This window comes from Lipophrys pholis, assembly GCF_963383615.2.
Source record: "Lipophrys pholis genome assembly, chromosome: 5".
Lineage (NCBI taxonomy): Eukaryota > Metazoa > Chordata > Actinopteri > Blenniiformes > Blenniidae > Lipophrys > Lipophrys pholis.
In genome coordinates this window covers 24,734,137-24,757,999 of record NC_137628.1, presented here as the reverse complement: position 1 = coordinate 24,757,999, position 23,863 = coordinate 24,734,137, and the positions used below count along the sequence as shown (strand labels likewise).

Sequence of the window (23,863 nt, the reverse complement as noted above, 5' to 3'; positions counted from 1 at the left end):
TCGTATCTTCGCCATCTCGCTTTTGTGGTTCATTAAAGTTAGAAGGGAAAAAGAGAAGCATAATTTATTTATTTTTTTTAGAGGAACCTTCATCAAATCTAATGGATTTGGCAGTCCTTGCGGGACCTCCATCGCCGCGCCCTCCATGTTGACCCATGTGGGTTCAACAGCCATCCGACGCCGAATCTCTTCTGTTGAGGGGCCATGTTCTCATCTCGCTGCTCATCTTGCCTGTGTATTAATGAATCTTTTCGGCTGTGTTTAAAGCTGCTTAATTAAGTTCAAAGCAGCGCTCGGGGCACTGTGCGCCTGCTCAGCTGACCTCCCTATGAGTGGAAGTGTTGATTAGGAAGTAAAGAGACATGGAGGCACTGCAGGGGATGGCTATTGATTGAAAGGATAGAAAAACCTCATTTGGATTTTTTGTGATTGGAATATCACACTGTACAAGGGGGCTGAATTTCGCCCGTCCGCTCATTAACAAGTGCTCCATTCCTGTGCTGACAGTCGGGCGAAATTGCCAACTAAGTGAGGAATTTCTGTGATAAGACCAAACGCCAGAGTTTTCCCTCATCCCAATAATAGCCCTTCACCCCAGCCCGAGCTGTCTGCACAATGTCGACCTTTCGACACCACCTCGTGAAAGTTGGCCGCTGTCGATCGATAGCGTGTTAGCTTTTTGTTTGTAGGTTCAGGCTGCCTTGGCTTTATTACAGCTGCTGAGAGTCATGGGGGAGTCGTGCACGGCTTTGTGAGAGAGGAGCTCCCTCTTGTTTGCCAAAAGTGTAATCCCGCCGTGACCCGCCGTGACCCTGCCCTGAGAGGAAAGCTGCTTAGACAGAAGTGCGTGTCTGTGGGAGCTCCCAGCTGCCTGGCCTCGCTCTCTGTCTCTCTTTTCCTCTCTATTTTGCTCTACACATCTACCTCACTCTTAGTTTTTCCCCTTCGTGGCTCTATACGCATCCTTCCATCGCACAATCCGTCTGCTGTCTACCGCCTCCGTCAGGGCGCTCCCCTCCCTCCTGCTGTTTACCTCCCCATTCTCCCCACCCCCTTTCACAGTGAATGCCATGCGCGCCTCACTCAGCGTCAATACTTCTAACACGCCCTCTCCTCACCACCCATCCATCCACCATTGAGGTTTTAAGCCTGGTGAAGGGGGCTGAGGCTTTGCTAAGTGGAGACAGATCACCTTTTTTTTTTTGGTAGAGAAAATAAACACACAAAGTCCTGCCATAGACAGCCCTTCGTACTGGCTGCAGAGAGAGAGAGAGAGAGAGAGAGAGAGAGCAGTGGTGCACAGGAAAAAGAAAATAAAGCAAGGAAAATGACCTCTGGAATCGATTTGGCATGGGTTGAAGCTAGGGCTAAAACTTCGTGCAATAAAGCTCCGCCAAGGCTGCTTGTTGTTTTGTTAATCTATTCATTGTTTGGGGGGGGAAAAAAAGAAAAAATTAGGCACAGGAATGAGGTGATGAATATGAAACTCCATGTTTATTCATTCCTTAATAGAGAGTTGAAGTTGCACGAGTTGCTCCAGCAGCTGGAAACACATGCGGCATTATGCAAAGCGCCGGGCTCCGAAGATGTCATGTTCAAACTTGTGAACGGAAGACGAGCCACACCTGAGGTACGAGGAGCCGGCGCCGTGTGCCATTTACTCAGCGCTCTGCGTCGGACACGCATGGCGGGACATGTATTTACATGCATGTTTGGTGCCCAGCCCAGGGGCATCGCATCACTGCCTGCTCGCTCCCCCGCTGCGTCCACTCCCCGTTCTCCCGGGTGAGACATCACTCGGCGGGGGTCAGCGGGAATCTGATTCAGGAGGCGCTGCAGGGGGGGGTTGGTGTGTGGACGAGGGGGGGCCTTGGGGTGGGGGATGGGGGGGGGGGGGGGGGGGGGGGGGGGCAGGATTACCCACAAGTCTCTGTGCCTGGCACATCCAGACTTAGGGCGGCCTGAATCAGCAGGAGGGGGACAGATCATACCCCCCCTGCTGGCTGCTGCCTTAAATATAAAACTAATGCTCGGCCACTTCAAGTGGATGACAAACACATTATGGAGGAGAGGAAGGAGGAGGAGGAAGAGGAAGAGGAGGAGTATGATGATGGGCAAAGAGAGAGCAGCTCTACTTAAGTATGATCATGCCTTTGAAACAGATAGGCTCCGCTGTTACCATGGCATTCTGTGACAGTCACCAGCCATAGGTTATTTAGTTTCTATGGGTAACAGTCGGCGCTGCACTTCACATCTACTGTGACACTGAACCTACAGAAATCGCCCACCGAATCTCTGTGGTGCACAAGAAAAACATTGCTCCTCGAAGACAAAATGATCTGCATTTCCAAACATCGTCATGCACTTGCTGCCTTTTTTTTTTTTTTTTTTTTAATGATTTTACAGATTCGGAGGTCTGCCGAGAGCTGAAGTGAAGAGATTTCGTTAGAGAGAGCTTAACGGAACAGCCCAAGGTCGAGCCCAAACTAATCAGGCTCCTCATTTCCCCGGATGGAGTAATGAAGTAGAACGTTGACCCCCGGCTGACCCTGGGAATCCAGCAGAAAACTGGCCTGGAGACCAATTAAGTAAAAGTAAACGGAAATATTAAAACAGAGCAGTCATTTATTAATAAATATCATCCAAGACACGAAGAAGGGGAAAAAAAACTGCTTCAAAGTGAATTTAAGTGAAAGGCGAGGTTTGATGTTTTACACGTCTGTCATGAAAACTCAAGTCTCGCCGGATAATAAGCTGCTTTTTACTCCTGAAGATGGAGCTTGATTACAACCTGGTTACCTCTCCTAATTACCTCCTGCACTTGAGCTTTTAATGATTTCCATGATTCAATTATCCCTAACCGAATTCCTGTCTTCAATCAATTAAAGCCAAAGCTGCACACTCATCCATCTTCCAATCAGGACATCAGGAATCCCTCCATCCATTCTCATTTGAGGAGAGAGTGGGTCAAACAAATTAACAGAGTTTGCATTCATCCATGTCTTCTCGTCTCTCTCTTTTCTCTTTACTGGAGTAGACCGGAGGTTTCTTAGAGAAGGTGGTTAAAGACTTGCGATGTGACTTCCTCGTGTTTACGTAATTTCCTGTGAAAACACTTCAGAGTGGGTGTGTTCCAGACATTCATAGCAGGGAGGCGACAGCTCCCCGCCTGTTTGGTTCAGATGCATTTTCTGATTGGAAGCAGAATTAAGAAACGCCTTTGAGTGCAGGATGAGTCATCAGATATTTAAAACTGCTTCAGAAGAGGAGAGAAGAAGAAACCGTGACATGGTGAAAGCTGAAAGAATACATTTCTCTTACAATTTACTGGTCGCAGATCAAGAAATAATTCCCCAACAAACGCAGAGACACCAGATAAAAGAGGTCTCTAATCGCCGTATTGTCCGTTCTCTACCAAACACATTACGGTCTCTCACTAGTCATCTGAAACAAACAAGCGCTGCCCCTGCGGCCACATTTCTGCTGAAAACTTGAATAAATGCGCCAGAGTCTTTCATCTGAGGCCCTTTTGTCCCGCTGCACTCCGCCGGTGATTGTGATACCTGATGTGGGGGTGAGTGACAGTGGCTCTCTTCACCTCTCGAGAATGCTTCTCGCACACACAAAGACACACACACACACACACACACACACCGAAAGACGGCAACGTGACACAAGTGTCCGCCGCTGCACACTGTTTGGCACCATCTGCTGGAACCCTGAGCAACATATACTCAGCCTGAGAGGATGTTTGTAACCGAGTAAACAACAAAAGAGCTGGTCAGGGGGATGAAAACTATAAACACATTGTTCCATGCAGATCAAACACACATACATACATACATATATGTATGACTCGCCATGTAAACAGCGCGTCTACCACTTCTGAGGGAACAGCGGCGGCATGTTTGAGTGACAAATGCATCCTGTTTAGCCAGTTCACAGCCGAATTAGAGGAGGAAGAAGAAGCACCGAAATGGTTGCCAAGGTGCCCAGATAGTCATTTAACCCTCATTGGTTGAGAGGGAAGCCAAGGGCAGCACAGCCTTTTCACATGCTGCTCTTTCCATCCCCATTATCTCCACTGTCTCATCCCTGCAACCACCAATATTGTTTCCTTGAAAGGCTTCAGCACTCTTTTAAATGAAAATACCAAACTGCGCTCTCTCTGCACAGACGCAGCTGAAGATCGGGTTTGATGTTTTATCACCACGACGGCTCCGTCTTCCGCACACACCGTTTAACAGCACTGCCGACTGCTGAGTGCAGCATTAGGGGTGCTTTTTAGTCGCGTTTAACATTTGGGGAAGATCAAACACACAAAGCAAGACTGTCGGACTGAGGCGGCCTTGTCCGAGTGTCCCACTATGATGGACACCGAGGCCGAGACGTGGCCGTAGACCTCAGTCTCATCACGCTAGGCGGCGTCACACTGCTGGGAAGTTTCAGATGGCTTCATTCGGAGGGCATCCTCAGTTATGTCTTCTCTTCTCTTGCATTTTCTTGGACGGCAGCGAGCGTGCATTCCCTGGCACAATTTTCAATAGAGCTCCCCCTGGAGTAGCTGGGGAACGGCTATCGCAACAATTACACTGACAGCTCTTTTCTAAAGTGCTCTTGATTTATTTGATTTAGTGAAGATTAATGGTCCTCCCTCCTAGCAGGCCTGCCTGAGAAGATCAGCACAACACAGGCTTTCTCCTGCAGATGCTCAGGTGTACGCAGGCACATATAATGAACATTTCTGCACACATCAAGACACACGGAAACATCCTCACCAGTCATCTGCTGTGACCAAAGCCTTGCCCGTTTTGGTTTGTTTTCAATGTCCAGCAGCCATTAAAGTAGCACATTTATTCTTTGCATTGCAGTTTAGGCAGTTTAAATGGACATTTACTGGGAGAATCAAGAGCAGCGGCATTGATTTCAACCTCTAATCTATCAGAAAACTCACTCTGCTGCTGAAGGGGGCTGCCTGATAAATGCTCATCTCTCTGAGAGAATGAGCTCAATGACATAAGCTGGATAAACAAATGCTATAAAATGAAATGCAGTCACCTTATTAATGCGTAAAAGATCCGTTTGTTTCCATGAACAAATTTCACAAAAAAAAAGTTTGATAAATACACATCATTCATAACAAACATAGACATGATTTCCAATACTGCAGAGTTGAAAATTATTATTATTTTTAAAAACTAAAAGAACTAAACCAGAATACAAAACAGTCCGGGAGAGAATTTTCAACCTGAACTTGGAAATCACATAAGTGTTTTTTTATGTTAGCATTTTTCTATTCAAATTCGATCCACACTGATCATTTGGTGGACTTTTGTTATTTAAGGCCTCTTTATATAATATCTAATAAAAACCAAAAGAAGAACAAAGACGCTGGTATCAGGCCGTGGCTGTACTTTAGCTAACCACAGTGGTGCTGAATGTATTCATTTTGTTGTTGGTATTACTTTATCTTGTGAGGATAGTACTTGTAAAATGTATCATCTGAAGACATACGAGCCATTAACAAATTGAGAAACTGAGAATGTCAATTCAGGTACTTTGTTTGATTTCTGTTCCTGTCTTACATACAACTTCAAAAAACGCCACACACACACTCACACGTTCCCCACGCTCGCTGCTAGAGGGAGACAGCTCAACCTCCATTCCGTGCCAGGAAGTGCTACGTCTGGCTAGCTGGCCGCCGGTTGCCAAGCCAGTGGTCCGGTACAGTCCAGTGTGGCTGGCACTGACGCCTGCCCATCTGCTGGAGTTGACACGTCCGCTCCCACACCGCTTGTCCAGGAGGACGAAATGTGCTGTGGTGTCTTGGCAAAGCTCCCCGAAATGTCAACCTGGCGTGACAAACCCACGCCGCCCCCTTGGCCCTCGCAGACCGGGTAGTGTGGGGCGCTGCCCCGGATCAGACGGGGAGCCAGGAACATGCCACGGTAACAACAACCGCTGATCGACTGCCGGGGCGCCACCATCTTGTCCGGGGTGGACAGAGCTTGTTCAGTTGGGTAGAGGACGACTGTTCTCATTACAGGCCCTGATCCTGACTCAACTTGGCTACCTGCGGGCCGATAGAGGACGGCTCAACAAAAGAAAAATGCATCTCATTAAAAACAGTAAAGAACAAAACACATATGAGATCTAACGAAAACTGGAGGGATAAATAAGATGCAGTACGTCTCCTCTGTTTCCGAGTGGCTGGTCTTGGAGGTGCTGCAGGGGTCTGGTGTTGGCTGACTCCATCCCGCAGCCCCCTCAGGGCAGCAACTGTGAGTGGTCATTAACACGGGGAGCAGACCATGCCAGCGGGGGGGGGGGGGGGGGGGGGGGGGGGGGGGGGAGTCCAGCAGTAGTTAACAGCCACTATCCAGTTAAATCTTCATCCTTTCTGCTGAGCACCAACAACTACAGCATCACTGATGGTTTCCAAGGCTGTGAAAAAAGTGCATCATGTAAGACCTTTGCAGAAAAAAAAACAAACAAACACATTGTTTTGTAAGAACAACAGAAAATATAAGTCAGGAAAGGTGTATTTCGACTGCACCGGCCCCATCGCTCACTTTGGCTGGATCTAAGGTTACAGCCAGAGCTGTCTGGCAGTTATCCATACACACTGAATCATGGCATGTGTGCGCGTGTGTGTGTGTGTGTGTGCGTGTGTGCGTGTGTGCACTGTGAAGCTGTGGACAGGTATGACAGGCTGACCTCCACGTGTTACCAGAGAGAGTGTGTGGCCCAGTGTTACCTGTCATAACATGGGCTGCCTGGAGCCCCGGAGCACCAGCCTGACCAGGCCACTGGGCAGCCAGAAATAATAGGGACTGGCAAGAGGGCAATACAGGGTCACACGGAGGGAGAGAGGAGGAGGGACAGCGACATATGACAGGAGGACTTGCGGAGGCTTGGAGGCAGGAGAGTGAGACGAGGGGAGTAAAGGAAAATCTAGTGTGGCGAGGAGTACGGCGAGGATAATGATGTGTGAGCAAGTGGGTCAATCAAGAAGCAAAGAGAGGAAGATAAAAGGGAGGAAGGTAAGGGAGATGGCTGCTGTTCTGCCTGCGCATTGCCTCCAAGAACTTCAGTAGAGAGCAAAAAAAGAAAATATGCATAAAGGCAGAAAGAAATCTCACTTCTCAGCCACGATCTGACGCACAGCAGACGAGTGAAATAAGCCACAGCTTAAACAAGACGGACCACCTCGCATCGCTTCCCAGTTGTTTTGAAGCCCAGTTTATCTCTGGGAGTTCGATGCCGGAGCGCTGTGGTGGAGGTGCAGCCACTCGCCTGCAGAGATGGAACAGCTGAATTCACTTAGGCGGGCTTGGCCAGCAATTAAAGTGCTGGATTAAGAGTGATTGCATTTTGTGTCCTGAGGAGGCGCTGCCTGCCATCTTGAGAGGTCTCATTAACATGGCCGCCGTAGGCTGTGCTGAGCACCGCCACAGGCAGTTAAAAAATAATGGAGACATTATCAACCTTAATGTCTTGTACCTGGAGTGGAGAAGATTTTATAATCACTATTGTGATGGGCCACGGGCTGGCAGTTGTGCAAAAGGGAAAGGTTGGATGAAGATAACCCTTTTTCTGACCAGACCCCTGTGTGTTTTTTTGATCAGCCACCGCACGTGGGGAGTCTGAGCAGCTGGATTTCATTAATTGAGTGCTGGCAGCGATCTGCTCTGGCGGCAGGGGTGAGTCACACTGGTGGGATTGGTCTCTCTCTCCCTGATATCATCTTCCAACCATAACTACAAATAATTATTCACTCAAATCCATTACCGGGGGTCAATCAAGTTCCCCAATCAGTTCTAAAGTCCAATTACTGGCGCCAAGGCTCTATTCGCGCCTTCCTGCAGATGAAGGCCTGGCCTACGGGCTGCCCAGTAAATTACACATGGCAAACACTGGAGTGTGTGAGCGTTAGTGTGTGTGTGTGGATGGGGGGGGGGGGGGGGCGTCTCCTCAGGTGCGAAATAAAGCAAAGGTACACAGTGGTCTCCCTGGGGCATGGTGACCGTACCATCCAGCAGACTTCACTGGGTTAAACAGAATTAGCCCGAGCGTTGAGATGCACATTGAATACCAATCACGTCTCGTGGCTCTACAGGCTGGAGAGCGCGCAGCGTGCGCAGCCTGGTATTAACATCCATCTCAGCAGTTGATATAATAAGACATGTCGCCATGAGGGGCTTCTCATGAAGAGGCTGCACAGTGACCCATCAGAGAGGCGTAATGAGTGGGGTGCTGCATCTACAAGCCTGTGTGCTCAGTTCCTCACCGCAGCTCTCCAAAACCCCCCATTAGCACGCGGCTGGCTCCTCGTGTCGGTTCTATGGCTGCCTTGAAAGTCCCCCCCCCCCCGCCCCCCATCTCCCTCCAGCCTGGAGGAAGTGCTTCTCACACGCTCATCTGTCACTACAGAGAGGGACAGCAGAGCAGCCAGCCGAGGCAGAGCGGAGAGGCGACACAAGGCAGGCAGTGTGTGTGTGTGTGTGTGTGTGTGTGTGTGTGTGTGTGTGTGTGTGTGTGTGTGTGTGTGTGTGTGTGTGTGTGTGTGTGTGTGTGTGTGTGTGTGTGTGTGTGTGGGTGTGTGTGTGTGTGTGTGACATGGGATGAATGGCTTCCACATATGTACACGATGTGTAGGTGGTGAGCTGGGTAAGTATCCATGTGTGTATATAAAAAAAAGAAAAAGAAAGACGGGCGAATGTGATTGTGTGAGGAGGAGAGCAAACATAGCAGGGACGACTGAGGGGCAGCAGCCCATGTCTGGTTGACACACACACACACACACACACACACACACACACACACACACGCACACACACACACACACACACACACACACACACACACACACACACACACACGGCCTGACATTTCCCTGCGTCAGGCTTTCCTCACAATCTGATCCGACCAGAAAACAACCAAACTACAACACTGATACAACCAACAAGAGGAAAAATAAACCAAAGACGTCTGTCCACGTAAGGATTTATCTGCTTAATTTACCAAACATTTTTTTGAAACCCCCATTTTCAGCTCCCTCTCTGGACTTCTGAGGGGTTTTTTCGGGGGAAAAACTGAGTTTGTCGACTGCACTTCTGACGGCCTTGTTCACTTTTGGCCCGAACCGAGAGCGTTTTTCTGACCTCAGACTGCTGACACAAAGAGAGGCTGTCGATGTAAGCCCCTCCATTAAACTAGAAAAAAAAAAAAACCCTCATCAAAGAGCCAGTCTCTGTCCTCTGCTTACATTCGAGGGATCCAGCAAAATGCTGAACACATGTGCATGGCCCAGTGTTTAGGCTAAGATGGCTGAACACAATCCGGCAGCATTTGAGTTAATCTTCCTCAGTGAAACCGCATGGTGTTGTTTACACTGGAGACAACTGTGTGTATATATGTATACGCATGGATGTGTGTGTGTGTGGAGAGCGTCCAGAGCTGCAGAACTCACTGTTCCCTTTTGCAAAGCCAGAGCAGTTACAGTGTGTGTATGTTTGTGTCAGCATGATGGAGGAGAAGGGTGTTACTCAGACCTAATGAATCCATCTGCATTCAGGGGGCATTCTTCCTCTCGTACGGAGGCGGGAGCAAACGAGCAGCGACCTGGGAGCCCGTCCAGCGGTCGGGGGGCTGAGACTGAGTGTTTCCAAAGCAGAGTGGCGTAAGGACAGGCACAGATCAAGACTGAGCCGGTCTCGACCCTTTCTCTTTGAAATACTGAGATTCACAGTGAGCGAGACGAACCCTGCACAGCCGCATGCTCAGCCCTCATGTGTGGTACTGGAGCGAGCGTCGCTGTTGTCTGCTTCACGGCGAGAATAGCCGAGCAGGGTTTGGTGCACAGGGCTGGGACTAGAGTACAGCCTGTGCTCCAGGAGAGTGGCAGCTGTTGATGTCCTCACCTCCGAGTGACCTGGCACCCTAGGCAACCTCAATGAAGAATGGATGGAGGGCAGGAGGCGGGGGCGTTAAGAAGGGGAGGGTGGCTGGCACCAAGGGCCCAGTCATTAGGATAATGAATCCAGGGCTGGGCAGTATTTGGGAGACCTCTAGTGGCTGGGAAAAGTACAAAATTTATGGCGGCAAAAGGGTATGCTGATCATACTTTACAATCTGAAATCCATTTAGTCCGAGACGGAGCGGCGGACAGTTATTCACACCCACTTGCATCTTATAGGAGGGTGTATTCAGGTTATGCTCCTGCACCTCGCCCTGTAGACTTGGCTGGCTTTAAATCTGAAAATGATTTTACAAAACAAAACAATTAAATAAAAGGAATTCAAAATATTTCAAAGAATCAGATCAGCAGGTGTATTTATATTCCTACACAGTAAACCTACATGTGAATAAGTGTATAATAAAAGGTAACATCAACATGAGTCTGACTGGATGTTTAAAGTCATGGCATGTGATTCTGGTCTCTGAATATATTTTCAGCTGGAAGGACGCAGCTGGAAACACATGATGAGACACCATAAAACTGTTTGACGACGACGACGCTCAGTGTTGTAGCGCCTGGCTTTGTTGGTTCACAACAAGACAGCAGTTTGAGTCCCGACTCTGGGCTTTCAGTGCCTTCATACAACAATCCAGGTTAAAGAAAGGTGAGTTGATGTCTTTATAGTTACTGTGTGTGTGTGTGTGTGTGTGTGTGTGTGTGTGTGTGTGTGTGTGTGTGTGTGTGTGTGTGTGTGTGTGTGTGTGTGTGTGTGTGTGTGTGTGTGTGTGTGTCCACAAGTACCCTTCCATTCCCCCCCAGTCAGCTGGGCTTCACTGCAACCTTCAGCTGGATGAAGAGGGTATGAAGGAGAGAAGGATAATCGTGTAGACGCACTCCAAATAAAATCAAGAAGCCAGGCGATCCCACACGTCTCAGTGAAGCCAAACCCAGATCCACCTTCTCCAGGGTACCACAGTGGTTAATGACTGATTAATGACCATTTCCCAGGACGCTTTTGAGCCTCGATGGAAACCACTGGTCTGAAACATACGCTAAAATGTACATGACCCTGATTGTCTTCATCATTCAAATGAATAAAAGTGAGTCTCTGCAGATACTTGATTCATATTAAAAACGACCTCATGTTGTTTTATTAGCTGTCTTAACAGTAACATGAAGCTCTTGAACTAAAATCAACCGAGAGCTGATTGAATAAGCTCACAAAAGTAATATTTATCATCTGGCTTATCTCTCATGCTAAATATTCACAGAACATTTGCTGGTGGTATTGTTGTTTGTTTTTTTTTATTAATAAAAACAACTTAATTTAGAATGACACTTCATATTTTTTATGATTGTATGGATAATACAGGTTACTGTCACACTGCAGCCGGCTTCACCCTGAACAAAGCAGCCTGTCTCTTTAAAGTAATAAAGTAGCTGCGGTGGAGTTATGAGCTCGCCACTTGCCTTTGTCTTGGGTCCTCTGGTGGCGTCCGGGAGTGCAGTGCATTATGAAGTTAATTCCGAAAATATTAAAGTGTGTTTTGCCTGAATTAGAAGCAAAGCGGCACAGCTGACTCATTCAGGGCAGAGCTGCTACTGACATTTCTGGCTCCAGAGAGCAGAGGAGAAATTTCATTAAATCTTTGACAAATCTCAGGACTAATATTCGTAGAGGTAACATTAATCACTCCCCCTTTTTTTTTCATATCACAAGCAAACACAAGGAGAAAGAACAAGACCGGCCAACTGCACTGACAGATTTAATGTTATTCACTTATCTTTTTTTTTTTCTTCAAATTCACCATTCATCATTCTTCAATGCTATTCATCCCAACAAAAAAAACAAATTGTGAACAGAAAAATGTCCAGTTGCTTTTCTAAGTCGTTATTGGAACGACATCCATCCCGAAACAAGTGAGCATATAAAATCCAGCTCCCCTAAACCTGACCCTTTCATTAATTCTTGTGTTTGTGGGTCAGGTTCGTAAAGACGGCGGGGGAGCTTGGCAGTGGCGGGAGCTGATCGCAGGTCATACGTCCAGTCCGGACAATATTTATGGCGCAGCCTCACGGTTTAATGAGCCTGTTCATAAAAGTGAAGGTTATTGTACAAACTATTCTCCAATTGTCACAACATGACCTTTACGGTCCTCTTTTGCTAATCTCATTAAAACAGTTCATGAGGTTCTGTCCTGTTCCCCTCCATGAAAGCGCTCTCGCAATGTGCTTCATGATACCAGACCACAGCCGAAGTAGCATTTCATCTCTCCAACCATAAATGAAGTGTTTCATTTCTGCCCGTGGTGAGAGACTCTTGGAGCCGTGGAGGAGAACTGACGGCTGTTGGCGGGCGCCCTCTCTCCCGCGATTGGGATTAAAGTGTCGGGATTAAAGTGTTGAGGAAGTGAAGTTCCTGCAGAGGTGTGACTTCAATCTCGGCTGTTTTAAATTTTAAATCAACTGTAAAAAGAGCAAGGCTGCTTCTTTTTGTGCAAACCAAAGAGTCAAGGTCACAAATGCTGCCGTCCTGCTTTCTTTGGCACTGAAAGGCTCAGATCAGCTGCAGTGATTCATCTCAGACAGTCCCAGCGAGCGCTATGACCACGGCGACGACGAGAAGGCTTTGAGGAGCATGTCAGCAGCCAGACCCGGAGAGACGGCTCCCTTGGTGACCCTCTCCTCGAGGCGGGGCAGAGCCTCTCTGACACCGGGGTGGCTCTGGAAGTGACGGAGGACGTTCTCCTGGATCAGGCTCCACATCCACACCTTCTGCTGGGCCCTGCGCCGGAGCTGCAGCTCGCCGCTGGACAACATGCCGTCCCGGTACGACTCCATCTTGGCCCAGACCTCTGGGATGCCCTCGTTGGTGTGTGAGGAGGCGCGCACCACCTGAGGACGGAGGCAGGAAGGGGGAGGAGGGGGAGGGGGGCACATGTGTAAATTCAAAGTGTCTGGGGCCGCGGTCAGACTCACTCAAACAGACCGACTCCCATACTTCACTCAGTATTTTATGGACTCATGTGGCTCATGTTCCATTCATGTGTGGAATTAAGTACAGAGTACGAGGTCCTCCTTTAAGATACTTTACAACTCATGCATAGTAATGGCAAAATGTTCTATTAGGGGGGAAAATCATGTGCAATACTCTGCATGTTAAAGAGTAGCGCTGTAATAAATGTTACAGCCAAGACACAGATTGGCAGCATATAAAAGGTAGTTGAAGATGTCTGCCTTCGTGTATTAATATGATCAATTTAGTTTCTAAATCAAGAACAAAGTATCTGAAAATATTCCCTCTTTTTTTTTTTTTTGTTTAAACCAGAGGTCGTAAGTGTGCACTGACAAATTTACATACATGTTTATGGTTGTATTGCCAAACCCAGTTGCAGTGGGGAAAAACACACCGTCCAAGTGAGAATCATCATTTCTGCTGTTTTACCAGCGCCGATTCATTTTCACGTTCCAGTGCGAGAAACATGAAATCCTGCACTCCTCTCTCTCAGCATGAATATGAAACCTGCTTCATGTCTTCAACCTTTGTTTTGATAAATGAGCATGTTGCACGTGGTGAGCTGCAGCTCGGCTTTACAGGTGGTCTACTTTTATTATTGAATTTTTTAACAAGTGTCTCTTTTCCCACAAGGACCTGTAATGCCGCGGTGCAAACGGCGAGTGTCCCCCCCCCCCCCCCCACCCCCCCAGTAACGCGGCGTTCACACGAGCGATCTGGGGATAAATGTCACTTATGTGTTTAATGCTTCAACAAGTGACTGCATGTCTGCCTTCAGCGCTCGCGACACATTCAAGAACACATGATGAAACTCAGAGTAACATTCGATTTCAAAGCAGGCGCAGACGTGAGAGAGCCTGAGATTGAGAGCAGCACAAAGAAACAGAGGCGTTCGTTCAGACGTGTGTCTGAGGCCCTTACTTAAAAGTTAAGCCAATGTTTTGCTTTTTTTTTTTTTTTTTTAAATATTGTGTCATTACACACAAGTGAATAAAGGGGAGAAAGGCAGTTTGACGGAGAAAAGACAAGAAAAGGCGACAGTGTTTTATGTGAAATAAAGCCCTCTGATCCTCTGCTGGGAGATAACGTGACGGCTAAAGACATAGCAGCTCGCTAAATATCAGGTCTGTGATCAGCAGCCAAGAATAAATCCCCCATTAAGAGAATTACAACAACTGGATTGAAGTCTGATGCACCCCCCCCCTCGTACAGACACATTCAATATGTGTTCAATGGGAGGGGGCGTGGTGGACTGCTTGCAAAAAGATATGAATTAAAAGTAAGTCTTTACTAAACCATGGCAATTAGAGGTTAGTGCCTTCACCTCAAAGCCATGATGTTCTCCTCCTGCACGAGTTTCACAGTTTCCCTGCTCCCCTTGTGTCTGCATTGGTTTTCTCCGGGCGGAAATAAATAGAACGCATGAGAAGTTCACTGGCGAGTGTAAATGTCCACACCGCAACTTCAGTTCAGGGCTTCTCTCAAGACTCACTGATTTGTTTTATTTAATAACGTTTTTCTATGCCTGGTTCTGACGTCTGGGTGATGCACAGACTCTAATGTGTTTTTGCCTCGTCACAACGGGTCAACCTCGACTTCACAACTGGAGCAATCACAACTTTTCCATCGTGGACGAGCGAAACTTATAAGCTTGAACTGACAAGGTCTTCCAACACATATGACCAAGTCCAGTGGACCCGATTCAATTGTTTTGAGACGCCCCCCCCCTGCCTTGAAAACATGCAAGACATAACATTGATCCAAGAAAAATACAACTCTCCAGTGATCTAATGTCGGCCAAACGACAAACAAAACAATAAAAGTGGGATATTTTACCAACATTTATGCTTCCTTTAGAACCGTGTAAAACACCTGCTGATGCTTATAAAAGTTGAGTGTCCTCGGCACCAGCAGCAGCACCGACCCGAAAGGTGTTGAAGGCCAAGTTTTATCACAAACTTTTAGTGCATATCACTACTTGAAACACATCCACTCTTCTTTGAAGCATTTTTAATGGAAATACATTGACGTGGACTCAAATCACTTGAACGTCGCCTCACGGGGGTCTTGAGAAACGAGTGCTCTAAGAATTTTTATATATATGCCCACAACTTGGGGAAACACAAGGAGATCAGGCGCCAACAGAATTATATGGGATTAAATTATTCTCACTTGCCACCAGGCTGAGATGTGCTGGAGGAGGATACCGAGGACCTGCCGTCCCCTCCACCGCCTCTTCAGCTGAATTATTTCTGTTTCAGGGAGGATAAAATCAATCTCCTCCTCTCAGTCATTAAAGCTACTCCATCATGTACTTTAAGTAATGCAGAGATGCTAATGCTATTAACCACGATCCCTAGCAGCATCTATATATCTACATATCCTGGATGTTGGATTTTATCAGAAATTTCACCTTGAGAGATTTTGTTGTTCAACATAGACAATAAAAAAATCATCACAGGAAACATACTGGTCAGAGTTTTACTTTGAAAACAGAGGCGATGTGGGCAGCTCCTTGAATAGAACCGCAAACTCTGTTTATGTTGTCACTATGGGGAATTTTGAAGATCAAAATGAATTAAATTCCATTTTGGAAAACAAAATGCATGAAAAGAGATGTGCTATGGATATTTTCTAGATGCATCATATGTATAGTTCAATAATACAAATAGATTTCCTTTCATACTATATCCTTCATGATCACGATCAAACATCCCAGCCTGGTTAGTTTAGAAATCACGCCCTTTTTCTTTTTATGTAAAAGCCAAAAAACTTCCCTTAGTATTTTATTCACCTATCAACACGACCTCTTAACTACTTAACACGCCTGGTTTTGTTTTTAAAGCAACATCACAAGTTCTCAAACAGAAAAAAAAAACATGACAAGTATCTCATTCAATCAAAAATATCAATGAAAGAACAAACGGAGTGAAGAAGTGCGTAAGAGAAGCTTTTGGGCCTAAAGTGGCTCTAATACATTGAGCCCTCACAGGCTGAGTCACACACTGCCTGAATCATACTTTGACAGGTACAATTGGTTGAGTGCCCCTTTAAGACCAAGACTTTGGCAGAGAAACTTTTAGTGTTACTTGAGGTTAACTTGATTATGGGCGATTTGTAAGTGGCACTTGAAATTTGTTGGAACTTCGTAATCTTTTGGGGAGGAAAATCAATTTATCAGGGGACAGAAAATGAATCTGCCACTATTAATAGTCTTTCTGAAGCAAAGAAAAGTCAAAACCGGGGCTGACTCTTGCTCCTCTGCTGCTCCTGCCAGTGAACATGATTTTATAATCAATATTTTGGAGTTTCAATCTGTTAAAACAAACAGCAAAAACTATTTAAAGACGATTTGCCGTGTTTCGGAAACTCGAGTACTTTTTGAGGCCGATACAATTAGTAGGTAAAATATGTTGCTTGATAAGTAGATTAAAGCTTTAAAGTACATGTATGTCTTGTGTCCCGCACCGGGATGAAAAAGAAGAAACCATGAGACTAAATCAAATCTCTGTAGGCCAAACAGACAGACAGTAATATGGACAAGAAAGCCGAGGTAAGGATAAATGGGGGGGGGGGGGGGGGGGGGGGGGGGGGGGGTATAAGAGAAACCTATCAGCTTTTATGTGCATGTGCAGGCTTCTAATCAGTGAAATGCATGACGCAGCAGCCGAGCATTCGGAGCGGAGAGAAGGGGAGGGACAGAGGGCGGGGGTAATGAGGGGTGGGAGGTGGGGGGTATTTCCTGGCTGCGTGCCCAGTGGGCAGATGCTGTCCTGGGCTGGGAAAACAAAGGGACAAGGCCAGGCAGGCAGGCAAGTGGGTGAGATGGGACACGCGGGGTTGGGTGAGACACTGCAGCACGGAGACCGTGATGGTATGACGACATCATCATCCTCATCATCCTCCCCCCTCCTCGCCGTCCTGTGTCAGACGGCCTCTCTGTGGGATGCTTGTTGGGTCCATAGAGCAGTAATACCTCTGCTGCCCGGTGGGTCAAAGCTCCAACACTGCTCAATTATCTTGTTGTGTTGGGTTTTTTTTTTTAAAGCTATGAAATTCTTCTGTGGCTCCCTCAGCCCACTGCCCCCACACAGAACCGTTCTCGTACAGATAAACACACCTTTGGATTCCAGGACTTGGACTTCTTCCGGAGCAGCTTGAGCGCGCTGGTGTACTCCGCCTGGATCCGTCTGGCCGGCACCACCAGGTCACCGTCAGACTTCGTCACCACCACCAAGTCGGCTCTCTCAATGATGCCCCTCTTGATCCCCTGGACACAGATTTGAGAGGAAGGTCGTTAAGTGTTCAGAACACTGTAAATAAAAGTGACGTCTGGACGCCCGGTGTCCGGGTGGATCTGCGTGTGGAGTGATGGATGGACGGAGCTGTGGTCAGATGTCTTCGGGGCTGCCACTTTGTTTGGATCACGCCAATGCAATCCTAAATTGGCACCTCCTTTCCATTAATCACTAATGTCTCCTTCTGTCAGGTTCAAAACAAGAAAAATGGTTTCGCTCAAACTACATTTCACTTCTTGGAAGGAGACGCAGTGAATTTTTTCCTCTAATTATGCCGTAGTAAACAAATCACATTAGTTACACGTCACATTGCCCATGGTTGGGAATAGTTTTTGAACTCTAATGTTCTCATCTTCCCTTTTTTTCCCCCCCATATATTATATTTACTGAAATTAATGTTAGAAATCAGTGGATTTTTTTCCCCCACAATGTGTTGAAAACAATTAGTATAATTAAAACAAATGCCACTTCAGCTACCTAATGACTCACAATCATCCCCATAATATTAATCATAATGAGTTATGCTAATGAAATCCATTAATTTAGCTAATTAATAAAGTGAGTAGCATATGGGATTTGTCTGCCTGTTTATCCTCATAAAAATGCAGCCATGGAAATCAGCTTGCTCCTCAAAATGTAAAGTCCAATCTAATAATATATATGACTATTATGTCTATGTACAATATTATTGATTGGCGCAGTTTACTTGAGAAACTTAACTGAAAAAAATCTGAATTTCCCCTTTAAATTAGATTTTTTACATACTTTTGACACCAAAAGGAGAGTTTTTAAGATATATTGCTGTAACAATCGCATAGCTCATCCTAACTCACACTACAATTACATGATCTTCTTCAGACAAGCGTCACCAAATTTACATTAAATAATGTGATTGTTATATATTCCACCACTGAAAGGCATCACCCGGACCTGCAAGACTTTGCCTGGTTAGGAATTCTTCAGCAACATGCACATAGTTCCTCCTCAGATCAGATGAATCTGGACTTTAATGGGCTTGTTGCTGCTGATGAGCCTTCATTCACTAACCTGGAGTTCATCGCCCCCTGCTGGTGGGATCAGCAGCACAAACATGTCGACCATGTCTGCTACCGCAAACTCTGACTGACCCACGCCTGAGAGTGAAAGAAAACCAAGCTTATTTTTACACACCAGTTTGAAATGAAACCAACAACCACGTCAATTAAATTTTACCAAATAAAATATACATCCTCTGAATGCTGTGATCAATAGAAAAAGTGAAACATTGAACGGAAAGTTTAAAGAGAAAATAATTCCTCACAGTGAAGACGTATTTAGCACAGAAAGTCACACACTCAATGACGATAGTCACACTAAAGAAAACAAGACAAAGAAAAAATAAAGAGTTATTCCTAAATGTTTCCCATACATTTAAATAGAGTAATGTATTCATATTCAGTGCTGGAACTCCACTTAACAAGCATGAACTGATGTGGTTGCACCTATTTTAGTCAGTTTCATACCGATATCAGTCTTGTCGGATTAGTATGCAGCTCTGTGGATGAACATAGAGGAAATGTTTCACTGTCAAGTTAACTTCTGGCAAAAAACAAGTGAAATTCCAAGTTTGACCATGAGAAATAACCAAAGGCAAAATGCATCAGTTCATATTAAAAACATTTGAACCGATCAACCGAAACACTTAAGTCCTCCTTTTGTTCCTAAACATGATCCTCTGTGCAGTTTGAAACTTTTCTGTTAAGTCCAGCATTAACCTCGTTCAGCTTCTCACTGATCAACATTGGAGATAAAATGTGCACTCGCCGCCTAATATAGCCCATCCACGAACAGGCGCCATGTAAAGAACGGAGACAAGCCGATGGGGAATGAATAAATAAAAAAAGATTCAGAATCAAAGCGGGAGCCGAGGTTCACCTGGACATCCGTCGCGTCTTACCTACAGTCTCCACGAGCACGATGTCGTATCCTGCCCCCTCACAGAGGACGATGGCCTCATTGGTCGTTCTGGTGACTCCGCCAAGTGTCCCTGAAGCCGGTGATGGTCTGATAAAAGCACTCATGTCTCTCGAGAGTTCAGTCATACGAGTCTTATCACCCATCAGAGACCCTGCAAACAGAGCGGTGAGTCAGTGTGTGGCACGAATACAGAGAAACTACCCAATGACTTCAGCCTGTGTAGTATATCAATAAATACAAGGAATATAATCAATCATTTTTACAAAAAAATATAGATTTTTCAACATATTCCATAAGAATCACATAAATAACTTTACTCTGATCTGTGTGAACAATACGTGTGTGTGTGTGTGTGTGTGTGTGTGTGTGTGTGTGTGTGTGTGTGTGTGTTACCTCCTGTGGTGCAGGAGGACGGATCGACAGCCAGGACCGCCAATCTATGTCCACGTCCGGTCAGCATCTTTCCCACCACCTCTATGAAGGAGGACTTCCCTGCTCCGGGGGGGCCGGACAGACCTGGGGAATCAACCAGATCCGAAACACAAAGCAGCTACTAAGTCCACAGAATTCCGTAAAATCTAACTTCATAAAGAAGCTGTTCTCACGCAATATGTGCAAATAAATGTGTTTGAGGAAAAGCCACGAGGAAATGTTTCGGTGCACATAAATGTTTTTTTACTGTCAAAATGAAGAAGAATCCCTTCATTCGTGTGACGAGGGGCAAAAGTTGGACATGAAAACTCATTGACAACCAGCCGCTCCTTCTTTACACTTCCTTCGTGGATATTTAAGGGATTAATTACTTCAGCTATGTTGTACATTTCATAATGGAGATGAATAAGAAGTATTATTAAGCATTAGTATCACAAACCCACTGACAGACACCATTGTGTTGTTTCTTCTTCTTCTTCTGGTTTATCCAGTAGCTGCTTTACCTGCGTCCCTCCAAACTAAAAACTCCGGAAGTCAACGTGAGTTTCAAACCGAACAAACCAGAGTCGGAAATGTGATCATTTCACTTCACTTTATGGAAATTCTTAAACTAGTTTCTTTCCTGTATTCATAACATCTACTTTTCAGACTACGTGGCAATAAATCAGCTGTTTAAAAAAAATAAAAAATAAATAAATAAAATAAAGAACTGTGGTTCTGGTTAAGATTGCAGGGTCGGTGGTTTGATTCCAGAGTGTACAGAGTGTACTAACCTCTTTTGGTCAGTTATTGACACATGAGCGTTCATGTGTGTGGTAATGAGAATGAAAGTGTAAGGCTGTCACCTGGCTGCCCTACCTTCACAAGGTTTTAAGCTGCTCTGGAAATGTAGACAAACTAGTGACCTTTGTTTCTTTAAAGGTTTTCAAGAGATTCGTTCTGGAAAAAATAAGTGTTTGGGAGTTCATTGTTGTACTAATCGTATCCATATTCACAAAGTTGTGACTGTGAATATTTCAGTTTGTATAAACATATCTCCCATGACAAGCACCTTTACAATCTGTTTTCTTGGTTGTTTCTCCACTATGACAGTCTGTTGCTCAGACTTTACTGAGACACTGGTAACGTCTCCATTTTGTTCATCCACACACCATCTGAACTCAGCCAGTTTGGTTGATTTGATAAATCTCAAGGTATAAAAGCTTGATCATCCGCTGTACCACTATCGACAGACCCTCATGTCAGAGCTGGGAAGGAAAGATCCGTCCACACGCTCAGAAAAAAAAACCTATCTCTGCCAGATATTTGCCACACACCTACTCTGAAGGCCACTGGCTTCCCTCCATTGCGACCCTCCTGCTCCCTCTTGTAGGCCAGCACCCTCTGCAGCAGCACCTGGGCCAGCTCCTTCTTTCTGCGGTGCTGCGTCTCCACCAGAGTGATGGACTCGGCCAGAGAAGCCCGATGTCCTCCGATCAGCCCGTCATACAGCTTGTTCAGCAGTCTCTGCTCGGGCCCGCTCAGCTCCTGGATGTGGGGGCTGACGGCCGTGCTCACAGCCCTCCTGTGGTGGCGGCGGTGGCCCAGGACGACGCTCTGGTAGCCCCTCACTCCTTGGTGGCCGCAGCCCCTCTTGGTGAGCGGGAAGGCAGTAAGCGGAGAGGTGAAGGAGGGGATGTGGCGGAGGACAGAAAGGCCATGCTGTCCCATTTTGTGACAAATGTGGGACATCTAGAGGGAAAAACACAAAGATCAATGACTTTGTGTTTTGTTTTGTTTTGTTATTGATATGCACATGGGGGAAAACAACAGAGCTGGAGAGAATCTATTCTAACCTGCAGTGTGGGGCAAGAACAATGTAAGTTTATTTGTTTTCAGAAGCCAAAGCTTATAGTCAGTTGAAAATCACCTCCATTGTGTAGTATTCAGCAGTGTGCCACATACAGTATTTACTTGGTCTGCAAACACATGACCCAAGCTACAATATCTGTGATTAGAATCAATTTGATTGGATTGATTTCATTTACTTTGAGCTGGTCGTGGAGGTATGTTTCACCAAGAAAACAACGATAGACAGAATAGGGCCGGTTCTGCTTCATAAATTGTATATTGTGCGTCAATCAGCAGAGAGAATGCCAACAAAATTCTCCTGAAGAGAGATAATGCTGATTATGGCAGATTTTAAGGTGTTAATCTGGAAACATATACCCATAAGATTTCTGATCAGTTTGTAGTTTACAAAGTTATCTGTTACTAGCATGCAGATAATCCTTATTTAGATGGAAGTCCAGTATGGAGCAATGTATTAACAATTGTAAAACTCCGCTTTCATTCAGATATTATCCGTGTCATTTTGAATATTTGTTTAAAATTGGGGATGCATGACCATCTGAACACATGGCAGGCTGATAAAGTTCATTTGTAACTGCATTAATGCTCAATACAGTCTTGAATCAACCCAAATGAGTATAACCTGTGAAAACCATGTGTGCATATTAAAAACTGGAGAAATAAAGGAAAACGTACGGGCAAATATCTGCTGCAGCAATCGGTCAAAAGGGTTGAAAGACTCTCTGCAACCTCTTAAACAAACCATATTGACCCATTTTTAAGAAGGAATAGTTCAACACATAATGTTTTAATGTCTCATGCTGCTCCAGCATAATGATCCACTGCAGATTATAACATCGTTTTTTTATGCCTTATCGGGGAGACTATTTGAAACACAAACAGAAGTTTTAATGCCACAGAAAAGGCTGATTCTATGGACTGCAGCTCATTAGCATTAGCAGTTTCTCCAGCTGGGGCATGCACAGTGTTCTCTGCTATGTGGAACTTACAAATACTGTCGTTTGAACGATTAATTCACGCCGACGTTAATCTGTCTGCCGGAAGTCCGTAACCTCGCCTTTCTGCCCAATTGCCATGTGCGTAGATTAACATATTAGCAGAAAATCTGATAAAGTTTATGATGTATACTCACACTGACCTCCACTCGACTTCATTCATTCACTTCCGGTTTGCGCTGACATAACAACACACAGCACGCTTCAGCGAAATGAATAACAATTTTTTTTTAACTTATGTAACTTTAAAAGTACTGAGATTGATATATCAGTTGAAGTTTATTAGACCAAATAATCCATATACATTTTAAAACAAAAAATTTATAAAATAACTATATAATCCGGTCGTGGTTTTTGGTGACCAGCAGGTGGCAGCACCTCCACAGAAGGCTCAGAAAACTCTAATGGAAATATGAATAGGGAACCTTTGTGTTTTCCTTTTAAGACCTACTTTCTAACTTTTCATTCTTTTTGAGTTATATGGGGTGTGAAATGCCATGGTCGATATATAAATGTTGCATCCATTGTTAATCTCACTGCATAATACAGTATAGGTGCACACACTTTAATTCTACCAGTTAATTCTCATGTTTATTACATTCATTTAGCCTGCAGGGTGAATCAGTGGTTAGAATTCTTGTCTCACATCTGGAGTGTTTGTGGTTTTATCCTGCTGCTGGCTGATGGATGATTCCTGTGTTGAGATTTCATCTTGATAATGATGACACCATCAAATACTGTTCACTTTATATAATAAAAACAAAAGCCAGTGGCTTATTTATGCCTGTAGATTCTACAGAATCTAGAATAAGTGCAATTTTCAAACATATTCCCAAAACTACAAAACTAACAATATATGTAAAATAAAAAATAAAAAAAATAAAAAAAATAAAATAAAAAATAGATAAAAATAAAACCAAAGAAAAATCTAAAGAACTTAACAGTTGTATATTAGTTGTCACTTGACTCAAATATAAACATTCCTCCTAAATTATATTTGCTTTCTCTCAACTTTAAAAACTCTTGAATACAAATAGGACGTTTTTTATTCTGAAACCAATGTGTTATTTCACATGTTTTTAAATACACAATCATTTTAAAGTGCAGGACCATATGAATAATGGATTTGCACCTACCTGTGCAAAACAAAACAAGACCGTGAGGATGTGGTGGTGACTTTAAATTGTGTGCAGATGTTGTGAATGTGGGCCATTGTGTAGTGGTTAGTGCCCTCGCTTCACAGTAAATGGTTGGAGGTGTGAGTCCGGGCCGTGTGAAAGTCTGCAAGTTCTCCCTGTGCCTGCGTGTCAGGGTTTCTCTGAGTACTCCACTTTCAAGATTCAAGATTCAAAGT

The 23,863-nt window shown here is 45.1% G+C and overlaps 1 protein-coding gene across 3 annotated transcripts; it reads right to left on the bottom strand.

Annotated features, from left to right (window-relative positions):
• Window positions 1–11,271: 11,271 nt before the first annotated feature.
• On the bottom strand, window positions 11,272–22,695 carry mmaa (metabolism of cobalamin associated A). Of its 3 annotated transcripts, none has more exons than XM_080464694.1 (7): window positions 22,647–22,695; window positions 20,980–21,394; window positions 19,625–19,747; window positions 19,212–19,382; window positions 18,323–18,408; window positions 17,098–17,247; window positions 11,272–12,856 (listed from the first exon to the last, which is right to left on the bottom strand). In XM_080464694.1, the coding sequence occupies exons 2-7, from the start codon at window positions 21,392–21,394 to the stop codon at window positions 12,563–12,565; spliced, it is 1,239 nt and encodes a 412-aa protein (XP_080320820.1). In that variant the 5' UTR covers window positions 22,647–22,695; the 3' UTR covers window positions 11,272–12,562. The 3 variants fall into 3 exon arrangements, with proteins under 3 accessions (XP_080320820.1, XP_080320821.1, XP_080320819.1); XM_080464695.1 differs by having other exon boundaries at window positions 11,710–12,856; window positions 22,653–22,690; XM_080464693.1 differs by having other exon boundaries at window positions 11,710–12,856; window positions 22,504–22,666.
• Window positions 22,696–23,863: the final 1,168 nt, after the last annotated feature.